The sequence below is a fragment of the Carcharodon carcharias genome, chromosome 8 (assembly GCF_017639515.1).
Source record: "Carcharodon carcharias isolate sCarCar2 chromosome 8, sCarCar2.pri, whole genome shotgun sequence".
Classification (NCBI taxonomy): domain Eukaryota; kingdom Metazoa; phylum Chordata; class Chondrichthyes; order Lamniformes; family Lamnidae; genus Carcharodon; species Carcharodon carcharias.
The window spans coordinates 139678372-139697315 of record NC_054474.1 but is presented as its reverse complement, the minus strand read 5'-3'; the positions used below and the strand labels follow the sequence as shown (position 1 = coordinate 139697315).

Genomic DNA, 18944 nt, shown 5'->3' with positions numbered 1-18944 from the left:
CACCACCATCTGTTCACTTTGCTTCACTATTGATTGGAGATCACGTCTGATGCATGGAGCTTTTTATGCCTTGCGCCTGTGTGTTTGCGCTCAATGTCTGAGTGATGTTCGGTTCTGAGAATGGATGAGGTATAGCACAGTTTGCTTCCTATATGCAACTGCCAGCAATGTGCCTTAGAGAACAACTTCAAATGTGTTGATCAAGGACATTTAGGTTGACAGTGTTTGTGTGACACTGACCATTTGTGCTTAAACTTCCATTGATCCACTCCGAAATAATTAAAGCTACCCAAACTCAAAAGAATTTAATTCCACTTGTTCAGGGCTGATTGTGAATATGGTTTCAGAAATGATTAGCTAGTGTCTAACTGACTGAGCCCTACCCAGTTCCACGTGCATTGCTGTTTGCTTTCCACAACAGCAACAACAACAAAATTTCAAAATGACTCACATAAGGAGATATTAGGGCAGATGACCAAAAGCTTGGTCAAAAAGGTAGGTTTTAAGGAATGTGTTAAAGGAGGAAAGTCAGGTAGAGAAATGGAGAGGTTAGGGAGGGAATTCCAGAGCTTAAGGTTTAAGCAGCTGAAGGCAGAGCCAACGATAGAGCAATTGAAATTAGGGATGTTCAAGAGGCCAGAATCAGAAGAAATCAAATTCTCAGAGGGTTGTGGGGATGGAGGAGATTAAAGAGATAGAGAGGGGCCAGGCCATGGAGGGAATTGAAAATGAGGGTGAACATTTTAACATTGAGGCATTGCTTAACAGAAAGCCAATGTAGATAAGGTTGATAGGTTGGAAGGGGGAAGGGAATTACGGATAGATAGAAATGCAAAGAAATGATCAAAGACTGCCTTATCCATGATAGCTACACTGGGAGTAGTGAGGAGTTGAGCCTGAGAATTTTAACTCTATGTGAGTGGGTGGTTTTGAATGGGTTAAAATCACACTCTTGGTCTCAGCTCTTTTTCAGTGTCAACATGCTACCCAGTTAGATATATCATAATGATTTCAATTCAGTGCCCATTTACTGATTTTCACTCAATTTCCCACTGCTGGGTAGAGCTAAAATCACCCCCCTCCCCCACCGCCCCCATGTCCACATTCTCCTGCAGATGTTTGTAAATTTGTTTAACAATTTGAATACAAAAGTCTATTGGCAAACCAGTGTATGTTACAGAGGCCAAGAGCTTTCAGTGGGTGACATTTCAACCCTTGGGTCCTTCACCCAGGGGAGGCCCAATGCTGACCACTTAAGTGCCTGATTCTCCAGCCAGGAGGCAAGACCCCCATTGGAAACATTAAATTCTGCCCAGTGGGAGCTTCTGACCCACATTTCAGTCTGACGGGGTTCAGAAGCCTGCATGGAAAATCCTACCCAGTGATTGTAACTCTGAGACAATGCAGTAATATAGTGAAGACAAGCATACTGTGTGACTGATGATTGGGACTCTTGAAAGGTGATGGAATGGGTTTGCAGCTGGTAAAGAGAAGGGGGAGGCTTCATCTGGAACCATCTAACCCTCTTGGTTGTCTGCCAAAAGGGAAGATCAGACAGCACTTGCAGCTGGCAGGTCCAAGAGAAGAAATGATCTCCGTCATTATTCAGTTGATCTTGTACGTTCAGACTTTATGAAAACAGAGATCTATCATACAGTAAGTGGAGTTCAGCGTTATTTCCCAACTTGCAGGCTGACTTCATCCAGGTATAATGTTTCACTGCAGGAGCTGTCAGAACCTCATCTGCTCTATTCCAGTTTTCTAGTTCAAAGACACATGAATCATTGTTAGTCCTAAATAATCAGCCGTGGTGCTTTGATTCAATGAGCACTCTCAAATCAAAAATGGTTAAAGATAGTCTAGGCTGAATATAAGGAAGCTTGCATAAGATACTCCAGGGCTTCCTAGGGCATCAGGTCAATCCCCTGCTGACATGTTAATTACAATGGAGAATTCTCATCTTATGTTAAGAGCTTCAACAAGATGTTTGAAACCTAAGAAAGACCAGAAAAATAAGTCTGTGGCTCAAATGTTAACACATGCAGAAAATGAATAATACTCCATTTTGAAGCACCTTGTGGCATTAATAAAGTGTGATGAGGGGCTGTGCAAATGTCCTTTCCTACCACGCACAGGCATTCTTCTTTAGCACTTGTTGCTTAGATCTCTATCATAAATGGATCTGTTGTTTGGTAGGTCAATGCTGTGTTCAATTTACACATTAACTGATTATTTAGGATAGAAGGGCACTCTGCCTCTTAAGAAATCACTCCTTATGCTTTTGTCTCATTTTATACAAAGGAGAATGTTTAAGGAAGAATTCATTTCTTATAAGCAAGCAATCCTTTCTTTATACTTGCTTCCTTAAAGAAGAACAGCATTTGTTGTGACATTGACTTTTAGCCATCATGCTTGCTGATCACTTGCTGAGATCTGTAGCTGGATAAGTTAAGTACAAGTGCTTTTCTTTCAACATATTTGTTTTCTATTTCTCCACATGAAATAAAAAGTATTCAAGTTAAGCACCAGAGTCGCTAGTATTTTTTTTAGATTTCATGCTTTGCACACTTTCAAAATGAGCTTTTGTCTTTATTGACACAGACAATTATCTGCAAGGTGTTATCTAAAATATATGCAGATAACTGCATGTTATATTTCATATGGATATTTTTCCTTTTTTGCTGGAGAGATACCCATTAAATATTTTCAAATGAGTTGTCTCTGTATTTTAATTTTATTTGCATTTAGTATATTCTAACTGAAACGCACCGACAGATTAATTTTCTCTTCATCGCTAGTTTTCACAATCACCAACATTTCAATTTAATTATGTTCTGTAAATAAAAGGCTTGAACGTGTAATTATGAATCAAGCATGTTTTTCAACAGGGTAAATGTAATTTGAATTGAGTCTGCAAGAAACTAGCTGATTCAGGAACATAGGAACGGGAATAGGCCATTCAGCCCCTTGAGTTTGTTCTGCCATTCAATCAGACGTATCTGATCTGTATCGTAATCCCATCTACCTGCCTTGGTTTTGTGGCCCTTAGTACCCTTGCAAAGCCAAACATCTATCAATTCCTTTATCTTTCTTCAATCAGGTTTGCAAGTTGTACTAAAGTCGATAATGAAGGCCATGGTCCCACTGCTTCAGATTGGGCTTCTCTTGTTCTTTGCGATCGTAATGTTTGCCATTATTGGTCTGGAGTTCTACATGGGAAAATTTCACCAAACCTGCTTCAGTGAGGAAACAAGTAAGGAAAAATATTGTTGCATTAGAATGTTGCCTGTTGGGTTTTTGGAATGCTGTTAACAGTTATTGCTGAATAGCAATTAAAATTTTCCTTCATTTCTAGCTGTTTAAATTTCCCTGATGCATCTAGAATTAGAGCAGCTTCTGTACAACTCTCAGTGAATGGCCGCTTCAATTGCATTATAATTCTGTGTACAAAAGCAAATTATTTGCACTTTGTTTTAAAGATACATTGGTTAAAAAAAACTGTACTTTTAAAAAATATGTTTAGGTACATGCCCTTGCAAATACCAGATATAAGGATGGATTGAAGTACAAAATTATGTGACCCATTCTCGGCTAACAGCTATAATAGTCACATCAAAAAACATATTTAAATGTAGCAGCCATGGTGTTAGATCTGATTTTCAATATTGCACATGCAGAAGTAAATCTATATTGAATAATCAAAATCTATTTTATAGCAATAATAGTAAGGAGTATTGATAATGTTAAATGTGGGTATGTTGCTTAATACAAATGATCCATTTTCTACATTAAACTCTGTGGTAAAACTGCTGTATAAATGGTTGTGCTGTGGCAGTTGGAATGCCTGGTGCTGTGCAATCTGTTTTCCAGTTTAGATAATGGATTTGCAAGCAGGCTATTGTGATGTTCCTGGAACTGAAATTGTTTGCAAGACTTTCCAAAGCAGCACAGCACTTCTGATAAATTAATCTGATAATTACTAGTTTCATCTTCAGAAGCCGGAAGACTTAATTCTGACTAATATTCCTCTTGTCGTTCTAGATTGAAGTCACCTCCTCTTGTGTTAGTTGTACTTTTTCAGGAATATGTAGTTTGATTGTAACAGTTCACCCAATCCTGCTGAAAATGCATTTTCCTGCTAACTTGACAATGATGAAAAGCAAGAAGTCTGCAACCATTGCTGTTAGTAACAACTAACCATGCTCTTGCAGGATTTGAGGGATTTGAACATTCTCTTGTCAGTTAAGGTCTTGACCTTACCCCAGTTCACTCAGTTACTCCATGAAGTGATACAATTTCTGTTTTTAGAGTTGTAACTGGACGAGATAATGTAGACCATGACAAGCTCTTTGACCATGACCTGAACAGTAAAACCGGAGGACATATGTTTTGAAAGGGGATTGCAGGGGTGGGGAGGGGAGTGATGTGTTTTTGGTGTTGGGGGTGTGGAACGTGACCAGTGACCGTGGTCAAGCTATAGAACAGGGCTGTCTAGCAAGCTGGAATATGCAGTTAGTATTGATTTATTCAAATGGACATGAGATAATTTATTTCAGAGAATAATAACTGGGATACAGTATAGGAGTAATGTGAGGCTTGACACTGTGAATGTTGTAGGCTTAGGAGGAACAGGTGAATTTGGACCTACAGTTCCCAAACCTTTCCACCTTTACAGTTTTCCTCATTTTATGTCCGAGTCTGTTGTAGAATAATTGATAGAAATTGATTGCTATTAGACAATAAGTCCCGTTATTGTTGCATCGTGCGATTAATAGGAAGGTAGCAGGCAAACTAGTTGGACCTTGCACTTTTAACATTTTTTAATGATGTGGTTACAGGGTTCTTGATACCAGGTGTTTGATATTTAAAACTATTCTGGTTCTGCCACTGAAGGTGAGCGGAGACAAAATGTTTTTGCTTCTGCTTGTCTGTAAATAATGGATCTGATTCGGATTCCAGAATTTTTTTAAAGGATCCATTAACATTGGGAGATAGAGCAAATTGACTTTATTTTTTAGAATGTTGTGGGTGGTTTTGTTTAGGATGTTGTTGATTGTCTCAGCTGCTGTGGTGTAATTTGTCACAGCTATCAAATTATGTGCAGAGTTTTTAGAGCAAGTTGTTGGATGTGGATTTGCCTGAAGCCTGTTCAGTGAGATGGAAGCTCTTAATTAAAAGAAAACCTTTGTATTTACAAATTATCGACTAGGCAGAGAAAAACCTCAAGGAAGAGCTGCGTAATTGTAATAATATTGACTTAGCTGAGCATGGAGAAGATATGCACTCTACCAAATGCCTTTTCCACTTGTTTATATATGGAATTTAATGTTCTGACATAACCGTTGGAAAGATTGTACTGATAAAAAGGGCAAACAAGAGATCTGAAGCAAATTTAGAAAAACGCTAGAAATTCACAATGGAAGGAGAAAGATCAGTTGGCATTTGGAGTGTGATCATTCATCAGAATCAATGAAATATAAGTATCAGAATTGCATATTAATTGTAATTCGAAAATCCTAACCTATTTTTTCTTCTGCTGTGTTTTTCCTGCATTTTCAGTTTTTATCTAATTGAGCTGCTATTTAGTAACTACAGTGCAAGCAATATAAATGTTTCTTGGATGGAACTCTAGGATTGATTGCTTTCAGGCATTCGCCATCCCAGATCAAGCGTTAAACACTGAAATATAATTCACTGTTGACTTTGTTTCTGTCACAAAATTAAGAATTCTCAGAGGAACAGCATCCTAACACTGAGTTCAAATTGGTATTATGAAGAGCCATGTTAGTTCATTCAGTGACCGGATGGCAAACAATATCAATTAATGATATTTCATTATGTGAGCACCTTTCTTTCACTTTATGAAACCTACAAGATTTTGAACTGTGGCTTATTGCTCTAAAGGGAACCCAATATTAATTTGTTTTTCCTGTACATTATTGATTCTCTTCATTAACTACTGTATAATATGTTTCTCAACTGTATCCCTCATTTCCAACAATAGCACTTTGCACTAAGTCACTTCTGCTACTAGAGTAGTCAATACCCAGTTCTTCTTCATGTGAACAATGGCTATATTATCACTGCAGCTTAATAGTTCCTGTGTCAAACCTGTTGCAACAACATTTAAAGATTGAGAAAGAAACAAAGGAACAATGAGGAAAGAAGTGAATTAGAGTCAAATCAGGAACAGAAAGAGAAGTAAAGAGAAGAAAGATTGGATTACATGAGAGAGAAAAAAAAGACACAAAAAGCATGAAAAATTCTATATTCAACATTTTTAAGTCTCCAACAACAGTTGCCTGTGCACAGGAATGAGATTAAATAATTTAAATTCTTCCCTTTCAGAGTCAGAGAGATTGATTGTCATTGCATTAGCAGCTAGAACATTGTTAAAAAGGTACATGCACTCTTAATTACTGGACTTAAACTTGGTGAGTTTAATGGATAATTAATCTATAAATCCAACAAATCCTTAAAAGTGACAAGGAGCTAAGGGTGAGATGCTTTTCATGAAAAGCAAATGGTGAAGAGTCGCAATACAGCCAGCAAGTCTGGAGAACTGGAGATTTGCAGCTCACAGCCCAACTCTTAAACCCCTGGATATACAGCCAAATTATGCATAAATAGCATAAGAACTTAAGAACCTAAGAACAAGGAGCAGCAGTAGGCCATTTGGCCCCTCAAGCCTGTCCCTCCATTCAATAAGATCATGGCTGATCTGCCCAAGTCCTCAACTCCTCTTTCGTGCCAGCTCCTCTTAACCATAATAGTCTGCCTTTCGATTTTTCCTACCAAAGTGCATGACCTCACGCTTTCCTACATTAAACTCCACCTGCCGAGTTTTTGCCCATTCACTCAACCTGTCTATACTCACAAAATGCCATCCCACCTATTTTTGTATCATCAGCAAATTTAGATACATTACACCCTGCCCCCTCCTCCAAGTCATTAATATAGATTGTAAATAATTGAGGCCCTAGGACTGATCCTTGTGGCACTCCACTAGTTACATCTTTCCAACCTGGAAAAGACCCATTATTCCCAAATCTTTTGTTATTCACGATAAGAGGTTGCGGTGGAAGAATTAATCCAAGCAGGTCTCTTGGTTAAAGCTGGTTTATTTCCAAGACAACTCCTCAATGCTAGTCACTTCCACCCAAAGTGTTCCAGCTGTACCAATTTATTCTATTCAGTTTGGATAATTAATGCTCTTCACCTGTTAAACTATCATTTGGTTTTAACAAGATGATTGCCATATTAACATCTCTGTCTTCTGTGTGGTAATCTTCAATCCATGCTAATACATTACCCCCAATACCATGAGCTCCTATCTTGTGCAATAACCTTTTATGTGGCACCTTATTGAATGCCCTCTGGACATCTATCTGTTCCCTTTTATCAACTCTGCTTGTTATATCCTCAAAGACCTCCAGCAAATTTGTCAAAATTTCTCTTTCACTTCAGCTGCTTCATCAATGACCTTCATTCCATCATAACGTCAGAAGTGGGGATGTTCGCTAATGATTGCACAATGTTCAGCACCATTTGCGACTCCTCAGATACTGAAGCAGTCCATGTCCAAATGCAGCAAGACCTGGATAATATCCAGGCTTGGGCTGACAAGTAGCAAGTAACATTCGTGCCACACAAGCATCAGGCAATGACCATCTCCAATAGGAGAGAATCCAACCATCGCCGCTTGATGTTCAATGGCATAACCATCACTGAATCCCCCACTATCAACATCCTGGGGGTTACCATTGACCAGAAGCTGAATTGGACAAGCCATATAAATACCGTAGCTATAAGAACAGGTCAGAGGCTAGGAATAGTGCAATGAGTAACCCACCTCCTGACTCCCCAAAGCCTGTCCACCATCTATAAGGCACAAGTCAGGAGTGTAATGGAATACTCTCCACTTGCCTGGATGAATGCAGCTCCCATGACACTCTAGAAGCTTGACAATATCCAGGGCAAAGCAGCCTGCTTGACTGACACCACATCCACGAATATTCACTCCTTTCACTACCGACACACAGTAGCAGCAGTGTGTGCCACCTACAAGATGCCCTGCAGGAATCCACCAAGGCTCCTTTGACAGCACCTTCCAAACCCACGACTGCTACCATCTAGAAGGACAAGGGCAGCAGATAGATGGGAACACCACCACTTAGAAGTTCCCCTCTAAGTCACTCACCATCCTGACTTGGAAATATATTGCCATTCCTTCACTGTCGCTGGGTAAAAATCCTGGAACTTCCTTCCTAACAGCACTGTGGGTGTCTGCACACCACATTGACTGCAGCGGTTCAAGAAAGCAGCTGACCACCACCTTCTCAAGGGCAACAAGGGATGGGCAATAAATGTGGGCCCAGCCAGCGAAGCACACATCCCATGAATGAATAAAAAAAAACCATGTTGACTCTGTTTTATTGCATTAATCCTTTCCAAATGTCCTGCTATTTCTTCCTTAATAATGGACTCTAGGATTTTCCCAACCACAAATGTTAGGCCAACTGGCCTATAGTTTCCTGCTTTTTGCCTCCCTCCCTTCTTGAATCGGGCGTCACATTAGTGGTTTTCCAATCCTCTGGGACCCTCCCGGAATCCAGTGAGTTCTGGAATATTTCGACCAATGCCTCCACTATCTCTGCAGCCACTTCCTTTAAAATCCTTGGTGTAGGCTATCAGGTCCTGGCGACTTGTCTGCCTTTAGTCCTATTAGTTTGTCAAATACCTTGTCCCTCATGAAAGAGACTGTTACAAGATCTTTCCTCCCATTAGCTCCTTGCTTATCTGATATCTTTGGGATGTTTACAGTGTCCCCCACCGTGAAGACTGATGCAAAATATTAGTTTAAATTATCTGCCATTTCCCTGTTCCTCTTTATCAATTTTCCAGTTGCATCCTCCAAGGGTCCCACACTCACTTTAGCTACTCTTTCTTTTTATGTACATGTAGAAGCTCTTGCTGTTTGTTTTTATATTTTTTGCCAATTTACTTTCATAATCAATTTACTCCCATTTTATTAGCTTTTTAGTCATCCACTGCTGGCTCCTTAAAAAAAAAATCTCAATCCTCTGGCCTACCACTGGTTTTCACCACTTCGTATGCCTTAGTTTTTGGTTGGACACTCTGCCTTGACTGCCTTTGCTTACCATAGGTGGTTCACCTTCTCATTGAGTCCTGCTTTTTGACCGGGATAAATTTTTGCTGAGCTTTATGAAATATCTGCTTAAATGTCTGCCACTGCTCAACCACTTAGTCTATTTTCCCAGCCCTCTTTAGACAACTCTTTCTTCATACCTCTGTAATTGCCCTTATTTAAGTTGAGGACACTGGTTTGAGACCTGAGCTGCTCACCCTCAAACTGAATTTGAAATTCTATCATGTTGTGATCGCTATCCCCTAGAGGGTCCTTAACCTACAAGATCTCTTATTAATCCTACCTCATTACACATTACTAGATCTAAAATAGCCTATTCCTGGGTAGGTATTGCTCTAAGAAACAATCCCTGTTGCACCCTACAAATTCTTCCATGTTACTCCAGCCGACTGGTTTGTCCAGTCAATATGCAGATTATAATCACCCACGGCAATTGTAGTGCCCTTCTTACATGCCTCCAATTTTTTGCAATTTATACTTTGTCCTACAGTGAGATAACTCTTCAGGAACCTATAGACGTCTCCCACCCGCGACTTCTTCCGTTTGCTATTCCTTATTTCTACCCAAACTGATTTCACATCACGATCTATATCACCTATATCACTTCTCACCACTGCACTGATACCTTCCTTTATTAACAAAGCTATCCCACCTCCTTTTCCCTTTTGCCTATTTTTCCAGAATGTTGAACACCCTTGAATATCAAGTTCCCAATTTTGGTCAGCCTGCAACCACATCTCTGTAATAGCTCCCAAGTCATAGCCATATATTTCTATTTGTGCTGTCAGTTCATCTATCTTGTTACAAATACTGTGTGCATTCAGATAAAGAGCCTTAAGCTTTGACGTTTTACTCATTCTGGTTCTAATTCCTGCTGCACTCTTCTGCTTATATATTCTGCCTCTTCCTGTCACACTTTTATTATTGTTTGCCTCTTCACAACCCTGCACCTTGGCTCTCTCGTTTCTTTTTGATTTTTTAAATTCCCCTTCAATTGAGCCCTCCCCCCCACAGTCCTATCTACAACCCTAGTTATACAATTCACCAGGACACTGATCCCAGCATGATTCAAATGAAGCCCATCCCAAAGGAACAGCTCTCTCCTTCCCCAGTACTGGTGCCAGTGCCCCATGAATCGGAACCTATTTCCTCCACACCAACCTTTGAGCCATGCATTTATCTCTCTAATCTTATTTACCCTTTGTCAATTTGCATGTGGCTTGGATAATAATCCAGCGATTATTACCTTTGTGGTTCTGCTTTTTAATTTAGTCCTGAATTGCTCGTAGTCCCTCATCAGAACCTCTTTCCTCGTCCTACCTACGTTGTTGGTACCTATGTGGACTACGACAACTGGATCCTTCCCCTCCCACTCCAATTTCCTCTCCAGCCGAGAAGAGATGTCCTTAACCTTGGCACCAGGTAGGTAACACAGCCTTCTGGACTCTCTGCCTTTGCTGAAGAGAACAGTATCTGTTTCCTTAACTATACAATCCCTTATTACTACTACATTTCTCTTACCTGCCCTCACTTGAATGCTGCTCTGTACCATGGTGCTGTGGTCAGTTTTCTCATCCTCCCTGCAGTCTGTGCCCTCATCCACACTGGGAGCAAGAACCTCGTGCCTATTGGACAGGATGTGTCACCAGCACACTGGGTGGAATTTTCCCTGCTTGCTGGTGTTGGGTGTGTTCGGCAGTGTGAGCAGACAACATGGCGAGAAGGCCAAAAATCAGTTTCACCACGTCGTGAAACTAGTTTGCAATCATCTGCTCTGCCCGTCAATGGCGGGCCATATTTCCCACTGTCGGGCATCAGGACCCTCATTATAATACATCTGCATCTCATTATAAGCCCAGTCCACCGGAATCTTCTCCTCCCCCCACCCCATGCTGGATCTCCGAGCACGTCAGCATGATTGCACACAGACGTGTTTCACAACAGCACATATAAGGCGTGCACGTGGCAGGCTGCACTTTGAGGGGAACTCAAGAGGTGAGTGCACAGTAACATTGTGCAGCACTCGCGAGGGTCGTCTGTTGGATTTCAAGGTTGAGGTGAGTTGGTGGGGGTCAAGGACTGCACTGTCATTGATGGTAGAGCACAAGCACATGCGGGGTTGGGGTGAGGGAAGCAGCCACGCATCAGCGAAACCTTGTATGAAGTGACTATTCCTCAGCAGCTGAGACAGTTCAGATTCAGCCACATTAACATGCTTGGAGTTGGGCCTCTAGCTTATCTGCCCACTCAAGCAACACAGAGGCATGAAAGTGACACCAAGTGCTCCAGAGCTTTTCACCCCTTGGGTACAGACTGCAAACTAATGAGTGGTTTAGTGGACTGCAGAAAATTTGGATGACTGGGCACTTTGTACAATTCCCTTGCTAAAGCTGTCCCTGGAGCAGTCACTGGTGAAGGCACTCACAGCCCCTTGCAAAGTCATCATTCTGGTCTGGACCAGCCTCCCCCATGGTGTAAGCTAACAGTGCAGCCTTGCAGTGTGGGTTAGGAGAATGCCTGCGCCTGAGCTGAGAGCACAGTGTGCAGTCCAGTGGACAAAGCTGCTGCCAGTTGATCACATGGAGTGGGGAGGAGGATGGTGGGGTTATGGCCAGTCATGCAGCGTGATAAACTCTGGCCATCCTGGTGGTGGCCAGCATTCTCTGGGATGCGTTAACAGACCTTCAGACTTAACCAAGAGAGGTTCTTAGAACACCCAAGCTAACCCATGTGTCTCTCCCTTTCATCCTGTAGGAGGGGTACATCATGAGCATAGAGCCTGGTGAACTAGCTGTATGCTTCGTGGCGTATAGAGAGCGGAGACGACGGAAGAGAGCAACAGAGGCACCTTGTTGCACAGAGGGAGGAGCAGAACCCTAAGGAAAAAGGAGTGTCACTGGTCAGCACTTAGCTAGACCCAGGGTCTATAGACGCCACCTTTCATTCCTGCAGATGACCGAGAACCAGTGTCGCCAAAGACTGCGCATGTCTATGGAACTGGTCGGTTACATCTGCCAGCTTCTGCAGGATTTCAAGCCATGGGATCATGTGGGCCACTGCCAGTGGCTGTGAAAATAACAGAGGCACTTAAGTTTTACATCAGTGGCTCCTTTCAGGGCTCCACAGGTGACCTCTGTGGGATATCGCAAGCCTCCACCCACAAATGCATCCATGAGGTCACGGATACAAGACAGCCAGGATGCAAGAGTGATTCAATTTGCCCAGATATCAGGTTTTCCACAGGTGCAGGGCACCATCAACTGCAGTCACCTGGTGCTCAGATCTCGGTCGCAACAAATGGTCAACTATGCCAACCACAAGGGCTTCCATTCACATGTACAGGTGCAGCTTAACCTTCCTAACCCTGCTGCTATGTTTTAATGCACCGCAGACATCCACGGCGGAGGTGGAGGCAGCCTGCTGACTGCTATGCCCTGTCTGTGATGACCTTGGTGGGTATCCTCAGGAGGGCTGCGCACGGTTTCCAGGGAGTATCCATGACTCTTACATTCTCAGTTGGTCACAGATCCCTGACATCTTCCAGGGTCCACGGAGACTGCGGGGTTGGCTTCTTGGGGACAAGGGCTACCCGCAGAGGACATGGCTTGATGGCACTCATGTGGCAGCCTCAGACTGCAGCAGAGTGAAGGTATAATGAGGCTCATGCTGCAACTCACAGTTTGGTGGAGCAGACCATCTGGATGCTGAAGATGATGTTCCGGTGCCTGGGCCGGTCTGGTGGAGCCCTGCAATATAGTCACAGAGGGTGTCACGCATCATTGTCATCTGCTGCACCCTTTACAACCTGGCGCTGCAACAGGGAGAGGAGCTGGTTGAGGAGGAGATGGAAGAGCTGGAGGGCTCCTCCAAAGAGGACATTGATGGGGATAAGGGTGAGGATGTCCTCGAAGGTGATGAGGCCATTGCACTGAATAGATGAGGCTGGCGCAATCGGGAGACACTCATAGCTGCTAGATTTGTGGAGGATGATGACAACTTGCAATAAGGACACTCCATAGGTCTTCACATAGCCTCTGTGAATGTCTGACTCTTGTTTGGCTGAGTACAGCTCGCTTACACTTTGTGATCAGGATCATATCATGGAGTCGCAGCTGTGAAACTTTAAATGTGCCTAATCTTTTGTAAGCCTTCAGCATCTGACCCCTTCAGGAGCACAGCATCACTGGTCACAGATGCTGAAGAGATGGGGGCCAACCAATTCTGAGAGCTCACAGAGAGAATGATGGAACTCTGTGACGCCTGCCCACAACATTCTGGCAGCAATGACATTCTGGCAGCACCATTAAGGTGCAGGTATCACTAATATGCCCAGTGAGTGTGAGGCCGAACTATCACTTTGATCTGAAGACCACACAAAGCACAGGGAAGAGGCCCTGGACTGAGACACCTGCCTTTATCTTGTGCAGGAACCAAGGTTTCACATCTGAGTGACATGAGCACTGCACATGAGAACAAGGAGCCATTAGACATTCTTGGGTGTTTATTTACAATAGTGAACATTAAGTACAAGTGATTAACACCTGTGCCCAGGCTGTGCAACCACTACTTCTTAACCTTCCTAACCCTGCTGCTATGTTTTAATGCACCGCAGACATCCACGGCGGAGGTGGAGGCAGCCTGCTGACTGCTATGCCCTGTCTGTGATGACCTTGGTGGGTATCCTCAGGAGGGCTGAGACCTGGAGGGCCCTGGCCTGCTTTCAGGGTCATGCTGTGTGGCAGTGGCACCCTCCTCGGCCTGTGGAGCTGGAACTGCTGGGGTCACAGGAAGAGGATATTCAAATGGGCCCGACACTCCTGGAGTCACCTGGGTGGATGGCCCTGAGGTGTGTGCATGCTGATCCTCCTCCCTGTGGGTGTTGGAGGGACCCTGGCTGACTCCTTGAGGAGAAGGGGAAGCTGGAGTGAGACTGAGCTGCCCTGCACTCCTCACATGCACACACTGTTGAAGGCCAACTATGGCGGCAGCGATGGAGTTCATCCCACATAGTAGTGCAGAATCGATGTCCTGGACCAAGGTCTCCATGGAAGCTGAATCCTACCCCTGTTAACCTCAGTGCATTGGTATGCCAGTGCTAACACCTCAGCCTGAAGGTGGCCTTGCAATCTGAGGAGTGCGGCGGACATCCCTCCCTGATGTTCCCGGGCTTGCCTCTGCAGCTCCAGTAACTGAGACATGACCGAGTCCAGAGGCTCATGATCTGACTCGGGCTCAGCAGATTTCTGGCCTCCAGCAGTACAGCTAGTGCCAGACACCTGGGAACTCCCTGCTGCCACCTGTTATGGATCAGATAGTGTGATGTGCTCACCAGGTGTGTGTCTCTGCGCTGGTGCAGGAAATGGGTGAGCGTTATGACAGGCCTTAAATGAAGGTGCCTTCAGATTTCTCTTCAGATGTTTCTTCAGGGCTTGAGTCGAGGACCTGGGTCGTTGACTCCCTCAGCTTTATCTCAGATGTGCCTGCAAAAGCAAGGAGAGATAATTAGTGCATGGCAGTGTCCTGTGCAACAAGGCACATCACTCACAGCATGGTTGTCTGCTGGATTTTGCACTGCTGGATCCTCACTTGGTAGAGCACCACCAGCTCCACCATCAGCACAGGAAGGGTCCAGATCCTCACCGGACAGCTGGATGGCTCCATTTTCAAAGTCCATGAGGTACTTCATTTCAGGCATTCCTCCACTGGTCTGCAACCTCTCCCTCTTGTTGTGTGCCAGATTGTCCTGCATGTAAAGAGATGGAGAGAGTGTAAACAGGATGCCTGCCAGGCCAGGTTATATGTATGCCTGGCATGTGTGGGTGGTGAGTGTTCCCATGGGCGGGCTGAAGATAATGAAGGTGTGGGTGAGAGAGTGAATGGTGATGTCCCTTGACCTGGCAGTGAGTGAGGGCCCTGTGGATGTGTAATGGGTTTGCGAGTGTGTGAGTTGAGAATGATGAGAAGAGTGACTTACCCTGGCGGAACAGAGGAGATCACTCATCCTTTTTCAGCACAGGATGGCTGTCCTCTTTTGCAGGGCATTGGGACTGACCACCACTGCCACTGCCTCCCAAGCTCCTAAGTTGCTGCCCCTCCTGTGGCCAGAGTGGGGATAGAGGACATCACGGCGGGCAGCCACTGCATCCAAAAGGTGCTCGAGGGCCATGTCATTAAACCTGGGGGCTGCAGTCTTCTTGCCTTTCGGGACCATGTCTTCCGTGCAACAGACATGGGCTGGAAGCACTGAGAGGTGTGCGCACGAATGCACTTTAAATATGGTGAGGTGATGGTGTGGTGGGCGAATGAGAGCCCGCCAGCCATTGAAACAGCATGTTTCCTGGGAATTTGGCAGATGGAATATAATGTGGGAAAATGTGAACTTGTCCACTTTGGCAGGAAGAATAGAAAAGCAGCATATTATTTAAATGGAGATAGACTGCAGAACTCTACAGTACAGAGGGATCTGGGTGTCCTGGTACGTGAATCCCAAAAAAGTTAGTATGCAGGTACAGCAAATGATTAGGAAGGCAAATGGACTGTTGATGTTTACTGCAAAGGCAATCGAGTATGAAGTAGGGAAGTATTGCTACAACTGTACGATGCCTTGGTGAGACTGCATCTGGATTATTGTGTAGTGTTTTCATCACCTTACTTAAAAGAGGATATAATTGCATTAGAAGCAGTTCAGAAAAGGTTAACTCGACTGATTTGGGATGAAGGGGTTATCTTAAGAGGAAAGGTTGAGCATGTTGGACCTATACCCATAAAAGTTTAGAAGAATGATAGGTAATCTTATTGAAATATATAAGATCCTGAGGGAACTTGACAGGGTGGATGCTGAGAAGAGCTCCCCTTGTAGGGGAGTCTAGAACTAGGAGACACAGGTTAAGAATTAGGAGTCTCTCATTTAAGAGTGAGATGAGGAGTAATTTCTTCACTCAGACTGTCGGTAGTCTGTGGAATTCTCTTCCCCAGAAAGCAGTGGAGGATGGGTCATTGAATATATTCAAGACTGAGTTAGATAGATTTTTGATCCACAGGGAAGTGAAGGGTTTTTGGGGGCAGACAGGAAAGTGGAGTTAAGGCCATATTGGATCAGCCGTGATCTTATGGAATGGTAGAACAGGTTTGATACTCTTGTTCTATGCATGCATGCGTGTGTGTGTAGGGTTAAGTGTCCCAATTCCATCTCTGAATTTGATATGGAGCGGAGACCACATGTTTCTGATATGGGAGGGAATGTTACAAAGTGAAGGATTTTTTAAAGTTCATTTTCAGTTCATTGACGGATAGACTTTGAACAGCCAAAAAATATTTTCTTTAGCTGCATTTCAAGGAAATTTAATGGTCTGCAATTATTCTGCTTAACTGCATGAGTCTTGACTATAGATGACAATGATCTTTAGCTGAATGAGATATATGAATGTTAAATGTTCTTGCAATAATATCAGAAAGAACATTATATTGCCACTGTATGTACAGCAAGATTAAAAACATTTATTTTCCACTGAAAATTAACCAGCAAGTTATGCACAAAAACTGGCAATATTCAAGGCGAGAGCAAACCATTCTGAAACGGAATAGGAAAATTAGTTATGTACTGAAAACACCTGTTTTTTAAATTGGATATTACAATTGGGGAGCTAAATTGGGCTGTGTAGTGTTAATTGTACATGAATTGAGTAGTTAATTGTATTTAGGTGGTGGGTATTAACTGGGGATTTATTTGTGCTCCTATATATAGGAGCAGACTAAAACTGTGGTTGTTGGATTTGAAGGTGCATATTTATATGTAGCTCCAAAAAGAAATGCTTGTAAATGTGTAAAGATTAGACTTCAGTTCTATCCTACAAAACCTACTTATCTGCAACAGAACATGTAGCACCAGTTTTTAGGTGTTACATAACCTAACACTGGAAAATGGGGTCAGAGATGTGCTGACATGCTTTTGACAGGAAGTGGGCAGGATGCCAGTTTGATGAAGTGGTTTGTGTGTGCAGCTGGCAGGGGCACACAGATTATGATATCAAACAGTGTGCAAATCTGAATTGATGCCTGTGCTACCATTTCCAAGCACCAACTACATCCAATGCCATTTCTTAACCTCATGTTCAGCTGTTCAAAGTTATGTGGAATGTTGGATTCCCCACCAGAGCTATTTAAAGGGATCGTGGATTACTTATAGGGTTAGTTCTTCTGGTTGCTTTTATACCTACCTTTGGAGCATTTTTATACTTGTGTTATGATCAGGTGAGAAGGGGTTGAATGGCTCCCGTCTTTTCCCTCTTCTCATTTGACCGCAACAATTTTTTTGTTTGAAAAGGATTTACTTGGCAATTCAGTGAGTACTTAATTGTTTACATGCTGTGATAATAAATAACTAATCAAACAGGTTTTCCTGAATTTAACAAAGAAAGAGGTTAGCTTTATTATGCTTCAACTGATCTAAGTAAAATAATAAACTATACTTTGACACTCACACACACATACAAATATAGATTATAGAGGAGGGGAGGATAGGTTGGTCAAATGTGAGTTCATAAAAAGTAAAAGGAATATACAACTGTAGTTTGGTGACTTTGATGGTGTCATGTTGAATTTGGTCATCTTGCAACTTGCCTTCGGTGGTCCTGATGCTTCCAATTTAAAGAAATAGACTGCTGGTTTGGCTGTCCTTCTGGAGACAGTAGTGCTGGGCTGAATTCTTTCAGGAAGTCTCTGTCTGCAGGATGGTCATGGTCAGCAAACAGGGTTTAAAGCATACAAAGGGTTGGATTGTCATGTGACCTCCCCCTCTTCAAATTCCCAGGGGATCTAATTAATGCTATTGCCAGTGCATTCCAAGGGTACCTGGATTAGATCATGTCTGGGAAGCTCGCTTAGTCAGGGTCTCAGTAGGCTTAATGGTTCATCTCCAACAGTTGAATACCTCAGGTGATTTTTTTAATGCCTTGCAAATGAGACAGGAGATGTCAGCCCTTCACATCCTCCCAAGGCCATTGCCTTGAAGGGCTCTCAGCTGGAGACCATATCCACCAAGGGTTTCAGGGAACAATTATCTTTTACCTCAAATTCAGCAAGGACCAATGCATGAGATGTCTTTGTTTCACGCAAGAGCTGTGACTAAAAGCTGCAAACTTCTTTAGTTAAAACTGCAACCTCAAAGCAGGACAAGGGCAGCATTGCCTATGGCTGACAAAGCGACTGCAGCTCTCAACTTCAATGCATCTGGTTCTCCCTGGTCACCAGCAGTCCAACAATCCTTACCTTTCCTCTATCACTGATCATCAGGTTGTCCTGTTCTCAACAACACAAAAATAAATAGCACTGTACAATGAGTTGTGTAATTGATTTTATAAATTCAATCATGGTATCTTGCATATAAAACTAAACAACTGCCCATCTTCCATGTGCCTGCTCTAGTGCTCTCATGTTGTGCTGCTCTACTGGCTGCAGCTTGGTTGATGAAAGGCTGCTAAACTTCAATTGAGGAGACTGCAGGAAGACCTGGAGTGCAACCTCAAGCAGCTTTGGACCTAGAAGACCTGGCTTCAAGTTGCAGCATTTAGGTCTGAGCTGCAGTTGTTTGGGCAGGCTGGATGATGGACATAAATACGGGTGCTGGCAGAGTGGCAGGGGTGGAGGCTGGAATGCAGCCATTGTGAGAGAGGACAGCAGGTTTGTGCTCCATGGAGCCACTGCCAGTCTCCCGAGTGGCGTCTCAGCAGTGCTACTGATATGTTGGAGAACAGATTGTTGGATCTGATGTTTGATG

General features: G+C 43.3%; 1 protein-coding gene across 2 annotated transcripts in view; it reads left to right on the top strand.

Moving 5' to 3' along the window:
- The window catches only part of LOC121280818 (probable voltage-dependent N-type calcium channel subunit alpha-1B), a 432340-nt gene that overhangs the window by 300826 nt on the left and 112570 nt on the right, over nt 1–18944 (top strand). For both annotated transcript variants that reach the window (XM_041193082.1, XM_041193081.1), the window contains exon 7: nt 3101–3253. In XM_041193082.1, the coding sequence (XP_041049016.1) occupies nt 3101–3253 (153 nt within the window). The remainder of the gene's footprint in view (nt 1–3100; nt 3254–18944) is intronic.